The sequence below is a fragment of the Cyanistes caeruleus genome, chromosome 11, assembly GCF_971803275.1.
Source record: "Cyanistes caeruleus chromosome 11, bCyaCae1.hap1.1, whole genome shotgun sequence".
Taxonomy (NCBI): domain Eukaryota; kingdom Metazoa; phylum Chordata; class Aves; order Passeriformes; family Paridae; genus Cyanistes; species Cyanistes caeruleus.
Genome location: NC_141711.1, coordinates 11,948,540 through 11,962,071, shown reverse-complemented (window position 1 = coordinate 11,962,071; position 13,532 = coordinate 11,948,540). Strand labels below are relative to the sequence as shown.

General features: G+C 46.8%; 1 protein-coding gene across 4 annotated transcripts in view; it reads left to right on the top strand.

Moving 5' to 3' along the window:
• NCKIPSD (NCK interacting protein with SH3 domain) overlaps nt 1-13,532 on the top strand; it is a 49,885-nt gene that overhangs the window by 25,664 nt on the left and 10,689 nt on the right. For all 4 annotated transcript variants that reach the window (XM_086846257.1, XM_086846256.1, XM_023935370.2 and 1 more), the window contains 5 exons: nt 460-547; nt 2,653-3,278; nt 8,765-8,935; nt 10,091-10,177; nt 11,522-11,660. In XM_086846257.1, coding sequence (XP_086702383.1) covers nt 460-547; nt 2,653-3,278; nt 8,765-8,935; nt 10,091-10,177; nt 11,522-11,660 — 1,111 coding nt within the window. The remainder of the gene's footprint in view (nt 1-459; nt 548-2,652; nt 3,279-8,764; nt 8,936-10,090; nt 10,178-11,521; nt 11,661-13,532) is intronic.

Below are 13,532 nucleotides of genomic sequence, written 5' to 3'. Positions count from 1 at the left end.
TTACATGTTTCCAGTCCTTGGCTTTGTCTTTCGGCAAGGGTATTTGTAGCTGATGTAATGGAGCTCTCCAGAAGAGTGTGTAAATACGCACTCTGTTTGCAGCCTCTGTGGAGCTATTGAGAGTAATGTGGAGACATGGTAAGTGTGTGGGATTGCATTTGGAATAAAGGAGGAGTAAATGCTTGACAGGTCTACACGACATATGTGCCATGTGCTGCTGAACACAGCAATTAAACAAGAGCTGCTTTGCCTGTCACAGGGAGGGGATGAAGTCAGTTTGAGTCCTGCTTTGTTCTTCTAGGAGGCCGCCTATTAGCATCTGTCCTCCTGAGAAAACTACCCCAAATGATGAGCGAGATGTAAGGACAAATATACACATGCATGTGAGAAAGAAGTCTTTGTAAAAGAGATATCTTTATTGTCAACCTCCTTTGATTGCTCTGAAATCTTTCCTTATAGATCCCACCACAGGCTCATCGTGCTGCTCCTGTCACCCCCCCACCTCCAGAGAAGCGCAAGACCACACAGATTGCTGCTTCCATTAAAAGTAAGGACAAACTGCTCTCCCGATCTTGGGCATGAAACAAACACTGGGTGATTTAACAACCATGGGGCCTGAATGCTTCTGCTTTGTGGTTAGATGAACATCCTTATCCGTTCCCTGAATTCCTATATGGTTTATATCCTTACAAATACATGTATAAAATATAGATAGCTTAGATTCCTGTAGGTTTCAATGCTAGTGGTCCTGAGCTGGTGACCAGTGCTTCTTCAAGTCTGTTCTGATTTGGGAGGGTCTGAGCAGCTTGTGGATGGGTGCTAAGTACAGCGTCCCCCTGCTCCTCCATTGCCTGTAGCCCTGGGAATCATAGTGCTCTCCAAGGAGCAATTCAGCCTGCTCATGTGGCTGGTCTGGCTAGTGCACAAGGTCAGTGGTTTAAGATCATTTTTCTCACACAGATAACTATGGCTGTCTCCCAACAAGGCAGAGGGAATGTTCCCTTGCATGTAGAGTGTGATACTTTTTCAGGGGAACTCACTGGCTTTTAATGCAGTCTCAAGTCTTGTTTATGACTTCCAATCTGCTGGGCATTTTCTTTGTACAGTGGTTGGGTTTCCATTAATTCAGTGGCTATAAGGAGCAGTAATAATACCAGGGACACATCTGCCTATGTGCTGCCCACAGGCAGAGGACCATGGGGTCAGGGCAGGAGTTTCTTAATCTTCAGCATGATTGGGCTGACAGAGCAGTGCTTATCCTTCTGACTTGGTTCCAGCTTGCCCAAGTGCTCTGCTGTGCTGTGACAGTGATGCCATTGGTGACACTCAGCCCATCTCAAGCCCACTCATGTCCCCTTGTGTGGAACAGGGCAGAGCTATTGACTTGCAGGTAATTGAGACCTGGGACTGGCACCAACTTCCATAATGGTACTTAATGGTATTCAGCCATTTTTCACTGGAGTAGTGGGAATTTGCAAAGGTCAGTTTCCTTCAACACATTGTTTTGATTTAATGAAGCATGGGGGGAGCTATGATTCATGAATGATTATCTGTGAGGAGGAGGAAAAAGAGGGATGCTGAACCTGTGTGGGAGTGAAGGGCCCAGTTTTTCTGCCTAGCTGGTGTTTACTTTGGGCGGAGTGGTGGATGGACTAGTGGAGGGCTCCAAGCCCTGATGGAGCAGGAAGGGTTGGAGTTGCCTGCAGAAGGGCAGCAAAGGCACTTCACATCAGTCCCACTGCTCCTTCCTTTGGGCATGTGTGTATGTGAGTAACTCCCTTCTGTGAGAGCTGAGCTTCCTGTGGGGTGCAGCTCCTTCTCTTCCAGCACTAACAGCAAGCTGCTCTTGGGAAGCTCCAGCTAGCCCACTGTTTGTCCAAGTAATTGTTTTCATAGTCAGGGAAGAACTCTGATACATTTCTGCCCACTAGAAATTAATGGATAAGATTTACTGAAACTATATATAAGACCAGGTTAAAGGAAAGAAAAATCTTAGTATCTCTTTGCTTGTTGTGGATTTTTTTCCCTTGGAAGGTGGGACTCCCACTGCTAGAGCTAGTCAAAACTAGAGGTGGGGGAAGAAATACCGTAGAGCAGATAGTGTGGAGGCTAGTGAAATCAGTGGGTGCTAGCAGGGCTGCAGAGCTCGTGATCAAACGTTGGAGAGTGCTGAAAGGGAGGGACTAAACAGGTTGTCAGTCAAGTGTTTCCTCCACCATGAGGTCTGTGCAAGAGGGAGGTGCAGGCTTGTGTGTGAAGCCTTTTGTGTCTTGCAATTTTGAGGCACCATCTTTCAAAAGTGAGAGCTTATGTCCTTAACACAGAAAAAGCCTAACCCAGAGGGAAAAGACTTTTCTGTCCCTTAGTTTTGTCCATCTCTCCCTCCCTTCCCCTGTGTAAAACACTAAGCCCTTTGAAGGGTATTCATCTTAGCAGAATAGCTTTTTCCCTCTCTAAAGAGGTGATTGTGTGGGAATGCTCCAGAGACAACTGGTACAATTTTGCTTTGAGATAAGTGAGGCAGGAAGAGGAGTTAAACTGCTCTGGTCGAATGCACAATGAGCCTTTTAATGGACTTTGCTGTAACAATTTGGGTTTTTTCTCTTTTCCTTTGATGCTGCTGCTAAGGAATGTTTAATTGTTCCCTTTCAGATGCTGTTGAAATTATTCCTGGGTCAGCTTCTAGTGCCTCCTCCATAAGCACAACATCCCTGGATACTTTGTACACTGCTTCTTCTGTATCTGAGACTGCTCTCCCAACAGCCACCTCCAGTCCTGCCAACACTCCACCCCCTGTCCCGAGCCGGAGTGTCCACACCACAATCACACGCAATTTGGACAGCGGCTCTGTCACCCATTCCCGTTATGGGACTTCCTCAAAGGATACCAGCAAATCTCCCCAGTCCAAGAGGGTTGCCCCAGCACCGCCAGCTGAAGGGGGGACCCTGAGGTCCCACAATGTGGATGGGGAGAAGACTTCTCAGGTAAAGAAAACTGCCCCACCCCCCCCTGCAAGTCTGGATGCCTTCAGCAACCTCTGCCTGGAGGATAAGAAGGCAGCTGGGGTGGAGTCGCTGTCAGCAGAACCCAGTGGCCTGGTGGCCTCTGTACCCAAGACAATTGGTGCTGAACTGATCGAGCTGGTGCGCAGGAACACCCACCTCAGCTACGAGCTGTCCCGTGTGGCCATTGGCATTGTCATCGGCCACATCCAGACCTCTGTCCCCGCAACCAGCAGCATCATGGAGCAGATCCTCATCTCCGTGGTGGAGAGTAAGGTAATGTGTGTGAGGCTGGAGGGGGCACTGCTGCACACCATCTCCGAGCATCGAGGATGAAGTGTTATGAGCTCCTGATGTTTGGGATGAGAATGCAGCAAGATCCCACAGGGAAAGGTGCTAGATGGGGGTAAATGTCCAGCCAGGGGAGCCAGGGATTTAAGCCAGGTCCTTGCACTGTTAGCAGAGAAATGGAAAACGGGCGAGTTTATTCCCCAGATGAGCTGCAGATGTACAACATAACCTTGAGTAGTTGGAGCATTAGCTTGAGCTTGTTCTAAATAAACCTTATGTCAAAATAGTCCTATATTTCTCCTTCTGCATCAGTCATTGAAATGGTGAATTGCACCTTTGCACCTCTGCTTTAGCTGGAAGGATAATAAATTTCAGCTCCCACTTGCTCAGTGCAGCCCTGAGGAGTGTGCATCATATAAACTTCTAAGATTGGAATTCCATTGCTAATGGCAAGGTTATAATGAATTGTTCAGAGGCATTTTAATATGGAGAACTGATGACATTCAAATTTTACATCAAATCGTAATCTGGTTGACTGTTTGCACTGAATAGAGGGCCCCATAAGCAATCATCAAGTCTTTGGTTGTGGCCATAACCCAGTAGTTAATTGCTTCCTTCTCCAATAACAGTGCCCTGTCAATTTGTGATTTAGATTTAGCAAAAAAATTCAGCTGTTTCAAGCAAATGTTCTGGCTCTGTCTTGCATGATGAGAAGTTCAGTTTTCTGTTTTTGCACCTTGTCCAAGATTTGGATATTATTTTTATCATTAATACCTGTACTCAGGATACAATAAACTTAATTCCACAGAAGTTATTTAGTGACAGGTTTCTGTGTAGGGGATTTGAAAGCTTCAGTTTCATGGCCATTGCTGCAGACCAGCCTGAAAAGGATGGGAAGAAAGTGATGATGGTGCAAGGAGGAGTATGGATCTTCTGGTAACTGCTGATATCTGTCATCTAGGACATCTGTGGGATTTTAAAATGACCAGTAATGTATGGAGACACAGCAGAAGATTCTGTCCCATCTCATAATACCTCATCATACCTATCTTGAGCAGTACTGCTTTCAGGAGAGCCTGGATGAACACAGTGCTCAGGTGTCAATTTTGTGGATCTGGTGTGCATTTTTTCTTGGCATCCCACACAGCTGATATAGCTCTGCTGATATGTGGGGGCCTGGTCCCAGCTGAGGTTGTTCATCTGGTATAGAAGACCAGCTCTAACAGTTGGAAGGGTGGTCATGTGTCCTTGTGGGGTGGCTGCTCTGCCGTAGCTTCACTGGTGTGGTTTAGTGGTACAAATTATTTTTGTTGACTTTATGTTGTTCGTTATACCAAATCATTCCACTGTCTCAGGGGTTTCTGTGTACAGTTGTTGCTGAGTTGTCAGTTCTAGGTCAAGGACTTTTTTTCTTTAATTTGTAGCTTCTGAAATCCCTCTACTCCCCAGTCTATGCAAGTACATGGGTAACTCATATCCTGTATATTTTTCAAGGCTTTTCTTTGACTCCCTAAAACAGAGATAGCAGCTTTGATTTAAAGCTTTGGTCTGCTCATAGTAGACGCCATACCTGCTTCAACCTTTTGTATCATGTTCTTTAATTAGTTTTATCCTTTCTATTCCTATTCCAGTCTTAATTTAAAGTTAGCTCACTAAATCAAGTCCAGAATCTATTACCTCACTTCTATCCTCAGTGCCTTCTGAAGGTTGAATAGTACTTCAATCTTACTTACCTTGCTGCTCCTCCAGTGCGGAGTCTGTACAGACATATTTTTTTTTTTAGAGAATAAAAGATCCTGGAACAGCATCCTGCTGCTGCTTTTGAAGAGGTAATGTAAGACTAAGTTGGGGGAACAATAGAGACAAGGAGGATGCTGAGAAGATCACATCTTGGGAAAGATACTTCAGAGGTACCATACTATTTGGGGAACCTTGATCTGCAGGAGCCAATCTGTCAGGTTGGCTTTCCTGTGTCAGCATTTGCCTGGCTTTGGAAATGGTCCCTCTTCTTGTCTATGAGCTAGCTCCTGATAAATGTCACAGTGACTGGGTAAGATGCACAAAGGGACTGAAACCTCTTTTCAAAGGCAGCATTGCAGTGACTGTCTAAACTGGAGCCGGCTTTCATGGGACCTCATTGGAAATGTGGACATACATAAAGATGGTCCCTGGTCTTTGGGCTTCTAGAGAATCACTTGGATTAGTAGGTTTTGGTGATATGTGATTGCCTTCAGCTCTGTTGGATTATCTCCTGTCTGAGAGGAAGGGATGTCATGTACTGTAGATGTCATGTCTAAGGAGGTTGAGTTTTGCAGATTTATTAGACTTGGGGTGAAACAACCAGAAGTGCCCAACATTCAAGGTAGCTGCACCTTGAAAGGGAGAACTTGGAAACCACTTACCTGCTTTTTACTAAAGTCACATTGCTGTGTTGTAGTTGTGACTCAGACCCATCTTCTTGTTGCCTTAAATTTAAGCTTGAAGACTGCTGACAAAGATGTATTATGTAGATTGGTCTTCTAGTTGAGCCCAGGCTGCCAAGTGGGGTCAGACTATTGCTGGATGTGTTGGAGATGGAAGAACAAATCAGAAAGTTGGTGTGGGAGGTGATGTGTTTCTGGAGGGCGTTTCCCTTGTAGTGCTGGGCTGTGACCTACTCCCTGCTGCCCATCACTAGCACCTGTTGTCCTCAACAAGCTCTGACAAACCTCTAATGTGTCTGAAACTGTCTCCTTCCCCTGAAGCTGCCTTCCTGTGCATTCATTGATCCAGCTTTGCTTAAAGGAGACTTGGTTTTGACAAGACACGAAGGCTGTTCTGGGGCTCAGCTTCTCTCTGGGGGAGCTCTGCCAGAGACAAGGGAAGGTCAGCAGGGTGAGTGCTTTCCAGGCCGAGTGCTTTGGCTGGGCTGTTAGGGACTCCTCAGTGAAATAATGTAACAAAAAAACCCTGCTATATGATTTTGGGGCTCATCTAGAGGGAAGATGTGTGTACCCATGGTACTAATGATCCACTGCTCTTGCTGGTGGGGTGCAGGGAGAGAGGCATGGGAGTGGGAAAAGAAGAAATGGTCACGACAGCAGCTGGGTTTGCATGGCAGATATGGCCACCTCTGAGCAGTGTGGGCATGATAAAGTTCCCAAAGTGGTTTTGGGCTGCTCAGGAAGAATGAAATCCCTGTAGCAGCTTGTTCTGCTGGGCTGGGGTCAGAGAACTGTTTGAAGCAGCAAGATAATGCAAAGTGGCATTGTTAGAAATGCTGAAACCTCCTTCTGCTTATGGGGTCCCCAGCAGATTCCTGGAAGTGACCATGTGATGATGCTGCAGGTTGTAGCAGCTGCCAAAATGTTTAATAAGCAGAGACCTGACTCTGGTGATGGGAGGGCTGAGATGGTGCTGAAAGTGCACTGAGACAGTGCAAGGTGTAGCTACATGGTCAGATGGAAGAGCTTGTTAATGGATTGATCTCATCCAAGTCCATCCAAGCTTGATGCTCAGTGGAGTCATTAAGGGCTGCAGATGAAGGATTGGAGAAAGTAGATTAGTGGTAAGAGGCTGAATAGAGTGATCATTAAAATGAATACTCATTAAAATGATTATCCAAAGAGAGTCCCAGCAGTGAATTGAGGTAGGACTGGCCCTGCAGTGCTCCAGTGAGAGGGATGTAAGGCACATAATGCAGAACCCTCTCCCAGGCAGCTGGGGAGGGACAGGCAGGACAGGCAGGTGACAATGCAGTGCTGTAGTTCCTCCTAAGGAGAAGCAGGGGGATGGCAAGATGAAGTGAGTATCTTAATGTATTTGCTTCTGATAAATCTCTATTCAGAGGGAAATTCTCATGCTTGTACTCAGCTCCTGAAAGCTGTTGTGCTCTCTCACAGCTGGCTACTTGCTTTTCTGCTAGGCCATCCACAGCTTCCCAAAATTTCAGGAGTGTACAGAGGCTTGTGTTAAACTTGCATGCTTCTTCCTTCATTACCTGCCTGACAAAAATGATGTAAAAAGCAGTAACAAGAAAACTTATTTATTTTATAACTGAAGCATGGACTTGAAGTCCTAAATTGATTTATACCCCAAAGCAAATGACTAACAATTCTGTCTCTAATAAATCAGGCAAGACATTACTGTTAAATGTGGAGTGGTTTCCCCAGAGAGGGCTGGAGGGTGGGAGATAGGCAGGAAGGGGGCAGCTGCTGCACTTGGCCATCCACATGTGGATGTCACAGCTGGCACAAGACATGGGCTCATGTCTCCACACAAAATCTATCTGCTCTGCTCCCAAAGTGAAGTCTGCCTAAAGGCTTGCTGCCCCTGCCTGCACAGCCAGCCTGTTGGAAGGACTGAGTCTTCTCTGAGATTCCAGATGTCCTGGCTGGTAAGTTATAAAGGCCTTTTCTCACTGAGTGATCATGACTTGTTGCTGTATGTGGTAGGACAGACTCATCCAAAAAGTTTTAGGAATTTGGTCTCAGTGAGTGGGTTTTCCCTGTTGTTTGAATTTCTCAGCTTGGTTCTCTTGCACCTTGCTGATCTCCTGCTGCTTGTTGTCACTGCTTGTGTATATAATTTAAGCTCTTTCACAAATTAGTCCTTACCTTTCTTAATGGTGCCTGGGCTCATCTGTGATCAGCTCAGTTCCATGTACTGAACCCCCCCTTCTTGCCTTGTTTTTAGGAAACCAAGTGATTCATGTGATATACTTAGGGCCTAGAGGCTTATCCTAAATCCCAGAGCACAGCAGCTCCTCAGGCAGGTCAAATGCCCCCTCACCACTCCTCTCTTTCTTGAAGGAGAGGAAGAGTAAAGGAAAGGCAACTGAAGAATGAGACCTCCATGGCAGGGGTTGTGTGTGAGGCAGAAGTGGTGGGGATGCAGTTGACAGCAGTTTGAGAAAGGAATGTGTGCAGTAAGATTTACTGAGTGGCTACACACTTCAGAGCTGTGGTGAGCAGTGGAGCTCTGCTATTTAGGATGAAGCAAAACCAAAGCAGCCCTGATGAATTGGTTCCTGTTCTTGCTGCAGAGGATCCAGGCCTAGAGCAGCTGGCATGGAGAGCACCATACAAGTCCCTGCTCTTGAGCCAAGAATTCAAGGCAGATCTGTCCCTTTCAGGCTGCAGGGAATGGGCAGCAGAGGGAACTTCTCCTGCCTCAAGGCAGCTGTGCAGTGTGGTGGTCTGCTGTCCAGAACATGTCTGTTTTATTGGGGGTGCTCAGCTGCTGCCTGGCAGTGGTCCTGGCCCATACCAGGCTAGTTTGGCTTTTCCCATTCTCAGGATGATTTCCAGAATCTAGAGAGTAGACTCCAGAAATAGGAGATCTGAAATAACGTGTGTCATAAACTTACTGGTTTTGTACTGCCAGCTCTTGACTGAATGAGGTCAGCTGCCAGTCGTGAGACAAGATTGCAGGCACCCAAACAACAACCAGCTGTCAGGGCCTCACTAACCAGTGGTTTTGCTGTCATGCAGAACCTGAGTGCGGGGCTGCCCTCGGGCCAGATCTGCCATGACGAGCAGCGGCTGGAGGTGATCTTTGCAGATCTGGCCAGGCACAAGGATGATGCTCAGCAGCGCAGCTGGGCACTCTACGAGGATGAGAATGTCATCTGCTGCTACCTGGAGGAGCTGCTTCGCATCCTGGTGAGTAAATTCCTTTCTTTACAGGCAGAGCAGAGCAGACAGCACTGGTGAAGTTCTTTTTTTTGACCTCCTTCATCCCTGTGTTGCCACTGGATCTGCTGTTTCAGGGGCACAGGTTTCTTGTGCATCCTTTACTGTCAATAATCCCTGCTCTGTGGGCTCTGCAGTGCCCTTGAGCTGCCTTTACTTTCCATTCCCCTTTCAGAGCTGTTCTGAAAAGCATTACTGAGCTGTTCATGGTAGTTTTGGTATTTACCTATCATAAGAGGATATAAACCCTCACCTCCAAAAAACCCAACCTCCCACAGAAAACTTGCAAGTCTCTGGTAAGGGTCGTTGCACTCCTAAGCCCATTTAAAACATCTTCCACTTAAGATATCCTCTGTTGCTGGGAGGTACCTGTGGGGTTAAGCTCATTAAATGCGAAGAACATTCTTTGGTTGCCTTGAAAGTGAGCTTTAAAGCTGTTTCTGTGAAAAGTACAAATCATCTCACACATCTCTGCATACAGGAGAGGAGCATGCCCATAGTGAGCAGCAGTGGGATTACTGTCCCAGCACTCTCACTCGTATGTACAAGTCTGTCTTTGTCTGGGGATGACTTGGGAACTGCCCTCAGTGTAGTGAATAGTCTGTGTTAGGGATACTGATGTGGGGTTTGCTCTGACACTATTTTATAGTCCCCTCCAGTTCTGACATAAACAGAAGAGATAAATTTCCTGTAATAAATGCCAGGGTCTTTGTCACTCCACATACAGCCTGTGCTGCCTTGCTGCAGGCCTGCAGGGCAAGGCTGGGTGGGGTTTTGTGAAACCATTTCCTTATAATTTAGGGGTGGGAGGAGATGTACTTCTCAGGATGGGAGCAGTGCTGGAGCTGCCCTGTGTAACTGTGTGATGCTCTCAATCAGGTGGTGTTTGGGTCACGTTTTAGATATCTTCAGCCCAAGTGCTCTATGGTGGAGAAGTTTCTCAAGAATCCACTTTGATGGTGAAGGGTGATGGTTCTTGACCTGTTTCTGTGCTCTGCCTTCAGTTTCTTTGTGAGGTGTTGGGGCTACTGAGATCTGAAAGCAAGTGGACTCCCTTGAGGTCCCTGCAGCAGGCACCTTCTGCTTTGATGTGTCATGGGGTTACCTTTCCATTCCTTCTTCCAGACAGATGCAGACCCAGAAGTTTGCAAGAAAATGTGCAAGAAGAATGAGTTTGAATCTGTCCTGTCCCTTGTGGCATATTATCAGATGGTAAGGTAGCAGAATGCACCAAATCTCTTTTTAAGATTTCCCTGAAGATGCAAAAGGGTAGGGTTGGTACGATGAATGTATATAAGATGTTTCCCTTGGGTAGAGCAGTTCTGTGGTCTCACTGAAATTGCAGCATATCCCTTTTGAGTGCTGGCTAATGTCAATGCTATGCATGAAAGTTGTGTGAAAGAGCAGAGGATGCTGTAGACTTTGAAGCAGTAGCTAGCACTTGGCTAGGGTATAGCTTGCTAGAGGAAGGATTTCAGAGGATGCCTTGGGAGATCTGACAGGCTGTGATTGCTCTTCTTTTAATTGATGCACTCCTGCACATTAGTAAATAACTTTGCTTAGGAAAGTAGGTAGTGAGTAGAAGAAGCCTTGGGAGTGAGGAAGGAAATCAGTATTTAGGGAAGAAATGGAAGTTTTGCCTTAAACACCTATGTAGTTTGCAAACAAAGTGTTTTGTAGTAGCAAAACAAAGTGTTGCTTTGCCCCTCTCCTTCCTGGAATGTTCTGTTATAGGACTCTGTGGGAGTAAAAAACTTGTCCCTAAGTCCCCAGCTACAGCACATCAAGTCTTGTGACATTTTTGCTTCTATCTGGCACTTCTGTGTCTGAACCCAGATCTCAGCATCAGGAGGCTGTAGTACAGCTGAGAGCAGCAGGAAGGCAGGGCGAGCATAACACTGCCTGCTCTTCTCTGACCACAATTCCAAGCAGGTAGGGAGCAGTTGTGTGTCCTGTCCTGGCTGCTGTCATGCCCAGTGCTAGGGCTTGGCTCACTTGAGTTGACTGAACCCTGGAGTTGTTGGCTGAGAGTGGAGTATGCAGATTACCTCAGTGTCGGAGCTCCTGCATGGGAGGTGCAGGCTGAGCATCATCTTTGCTGGAATCCTTGCATGTCCCAAAACTTTCTGAAGGGAGCTTGCAAATGTTATCTTGTCAAGAAACCTTAATCAGAGCAGTGTTCACAAAACCTTAGTATGCTCAGAGAATCCTGGCTACCCAGCACATTCAGTCTTTTTGCTGGGGATAGGTATGAGTTGTTGGTGTATTTAAACCCAGATTTAGTGGATGATGTGGGACATCGCAGATCTGAGCTCTGGCTGCCACATTCCCTCTGACCACACATGCCAACAACCCATAGCCAGCCCAATTGTGAATGTTATTGTAAAGTGATTCCTGTACTGTTGTTAAAAGCTTTTAGAGCTTCTGGTTTCATGTCACCCTGGGAAGGTCTGTGGCTTCCCACCAACAGGAACTTCTAGAAGCTGTGTCTCTGCCCTCACAGAGGAGTGAGCCCTCCTCTAGGACATGGTTTGATCTAACAAATTGGTTTTGCAGGAACACAGGGTGCCATTGCGCCTGCTGCTGTTGAAGTGCTTTGGAGCCATGTGCAACTTGGATGCTGCCGTTATCTCAACGCTTGTGAATTCTGTGCTGCCGATGGAGCTGGCCCGGGACATGCAGACTCACACACAGGGTGAGCCAGAGCTGCTGTTCCACGGCCCTGGGAATGTGTCTTCCCATTACAGGATTTGCAGCAGCAGCAGTGGCCCCCCATTGCCTGGCTGCTCTACATGCCCAGTGCTCAGGGGGGAATGGTGTCTGCCTTTAAAATTAATCAGGTTATTCCAGCTGTAACTGAGGAATGTGCGGGAAGGGATGTTTCAGTCCAACGGTGTGAGGCCCTCCAGCTCTTGAACATGCCATTAATGATCTGTGTCACTTCTTGTAGATGTCTTAAAACACGTTTTGAGTTGTTCCAGTTTTGTTTCATAGTGCTGACAAGAGACACCTGCAGATCTCAAGGAAGATCTCTGCAATTTCTTAAAGAGTTTTTTCCAGCATTCTGTACCAAATTTTTGTGGTGTTTCATTGTGGTGAATGAAATGAGTGCTTGTTAAAGGAAAGGGCCTTCTCTCCACCGTGTGCCAAGAGAGATGGTAGTGCTGTAGTTAGCACTGCAGCCCTGATCCTCTGCAGGATAGTGCCATGGCCCAGGTTTTCCCAGCTCTTTGCTTTCCATACTCAGGCTTTGCCCTCATGTTTCTTCTACTTCACACTCCTCCATTTGTTAGGATGACCTTTCTACTAATCAGAATGTTCTTCATGCACTCAGAGCTCCTGCTTAGCCCAGTCTCCTTTATTTCCAAGCAGCCAGAAGCAGATGCTGGGAAAAAGCCTAAGAGTAAGGTGAACATGTAGTAATACTCCCCTGGCATTATCTTCCAACTCCCCACACGTGTCTGGTCCTGGACAGTCACAGATTTGCTCCCCATTTTGAAGCCAACTTGTAGTTCACCAGTGCTGGCAGTGGCATATTTCTCTTAAAAAGACATTGAAAATCCATTGTTTTGTTCTAATTGTGACCCACAATTAGAGTAGCTGTTGGGTGATCACACGGATCAAATGAGAAGAGCCTGGTGTTCACAGCCTTGCTGCCCTGGTTGCAGTCTGTCAGTTTGTTATGTGTGTCATGAAGCTGTGGAGGGGTATAATTTGGTGATGAGATTGTCTAGGGGTTGACAGGTCTTGCAGAGAACAGGGACTGTCCCATGCATTTCCTGTGAGCCAAGTAAATGTCCTAGATGACCACTTTGAACCTGCATAATAGACGTTCCTGTCCCCAGCATCCCACCACAGCCTGCCAATCTGACTGTGGCAGGCAGCATTAAAAGGGCTCATCTCATGTCTGGAAGGGGCTACAGGAGATGAAAATCAAGCCTGTGGCAGAAGGCTTTGCACTTGTCTCTGTTTAGATGCTTTGAAGTGCATGCATTTCAGAGGTGAGGAGAGTGGCATTTCAGGGCAGGGTGAAGGGCTGGTGGTGTGGGACTGCAAGTATTACTCCTGTGTTGGCTACACTTCCTATTTTGTTCCTGCTGCTTGTATGTTCTGTGCTGTGAGATTACCACACTGTTGGTGATATGCCTGAGAAGCATCTTCTCCAGGCTGAGGTTTTACTGCCCAAGAAGCAAATGCTGCTTGGTTATGAGACTGACTGTGCTCCTGCAGCAACACTTCTCCTAATTTTGTGCTGCCAGAAATAAACTTTATTGTGCCTCCACCTTTCATTCACAAAAACAGTCTTCAAGTGAGCATCCTGTGCACCTTCCCAAACAGGATTCTGTCTCCTGCCCTGTTCCTGAGCTTTTTGCAGGCTGAGTAGACTGGTCACTCTTTTTACTCCTTGCCTGGTTTCAGTGATGCTGCATTTTGCCTGGGGCTGTGTCATCCCAGACAGCACAGCTGATTCAGCCTCTTGGCGGGTATGGAGCTTTGAGTTCTGACCTTTGTGACTTCTGCACACCTCTGCTGATCTCCAGGTAGTACTGGAGCAGGCCTGTCTCTC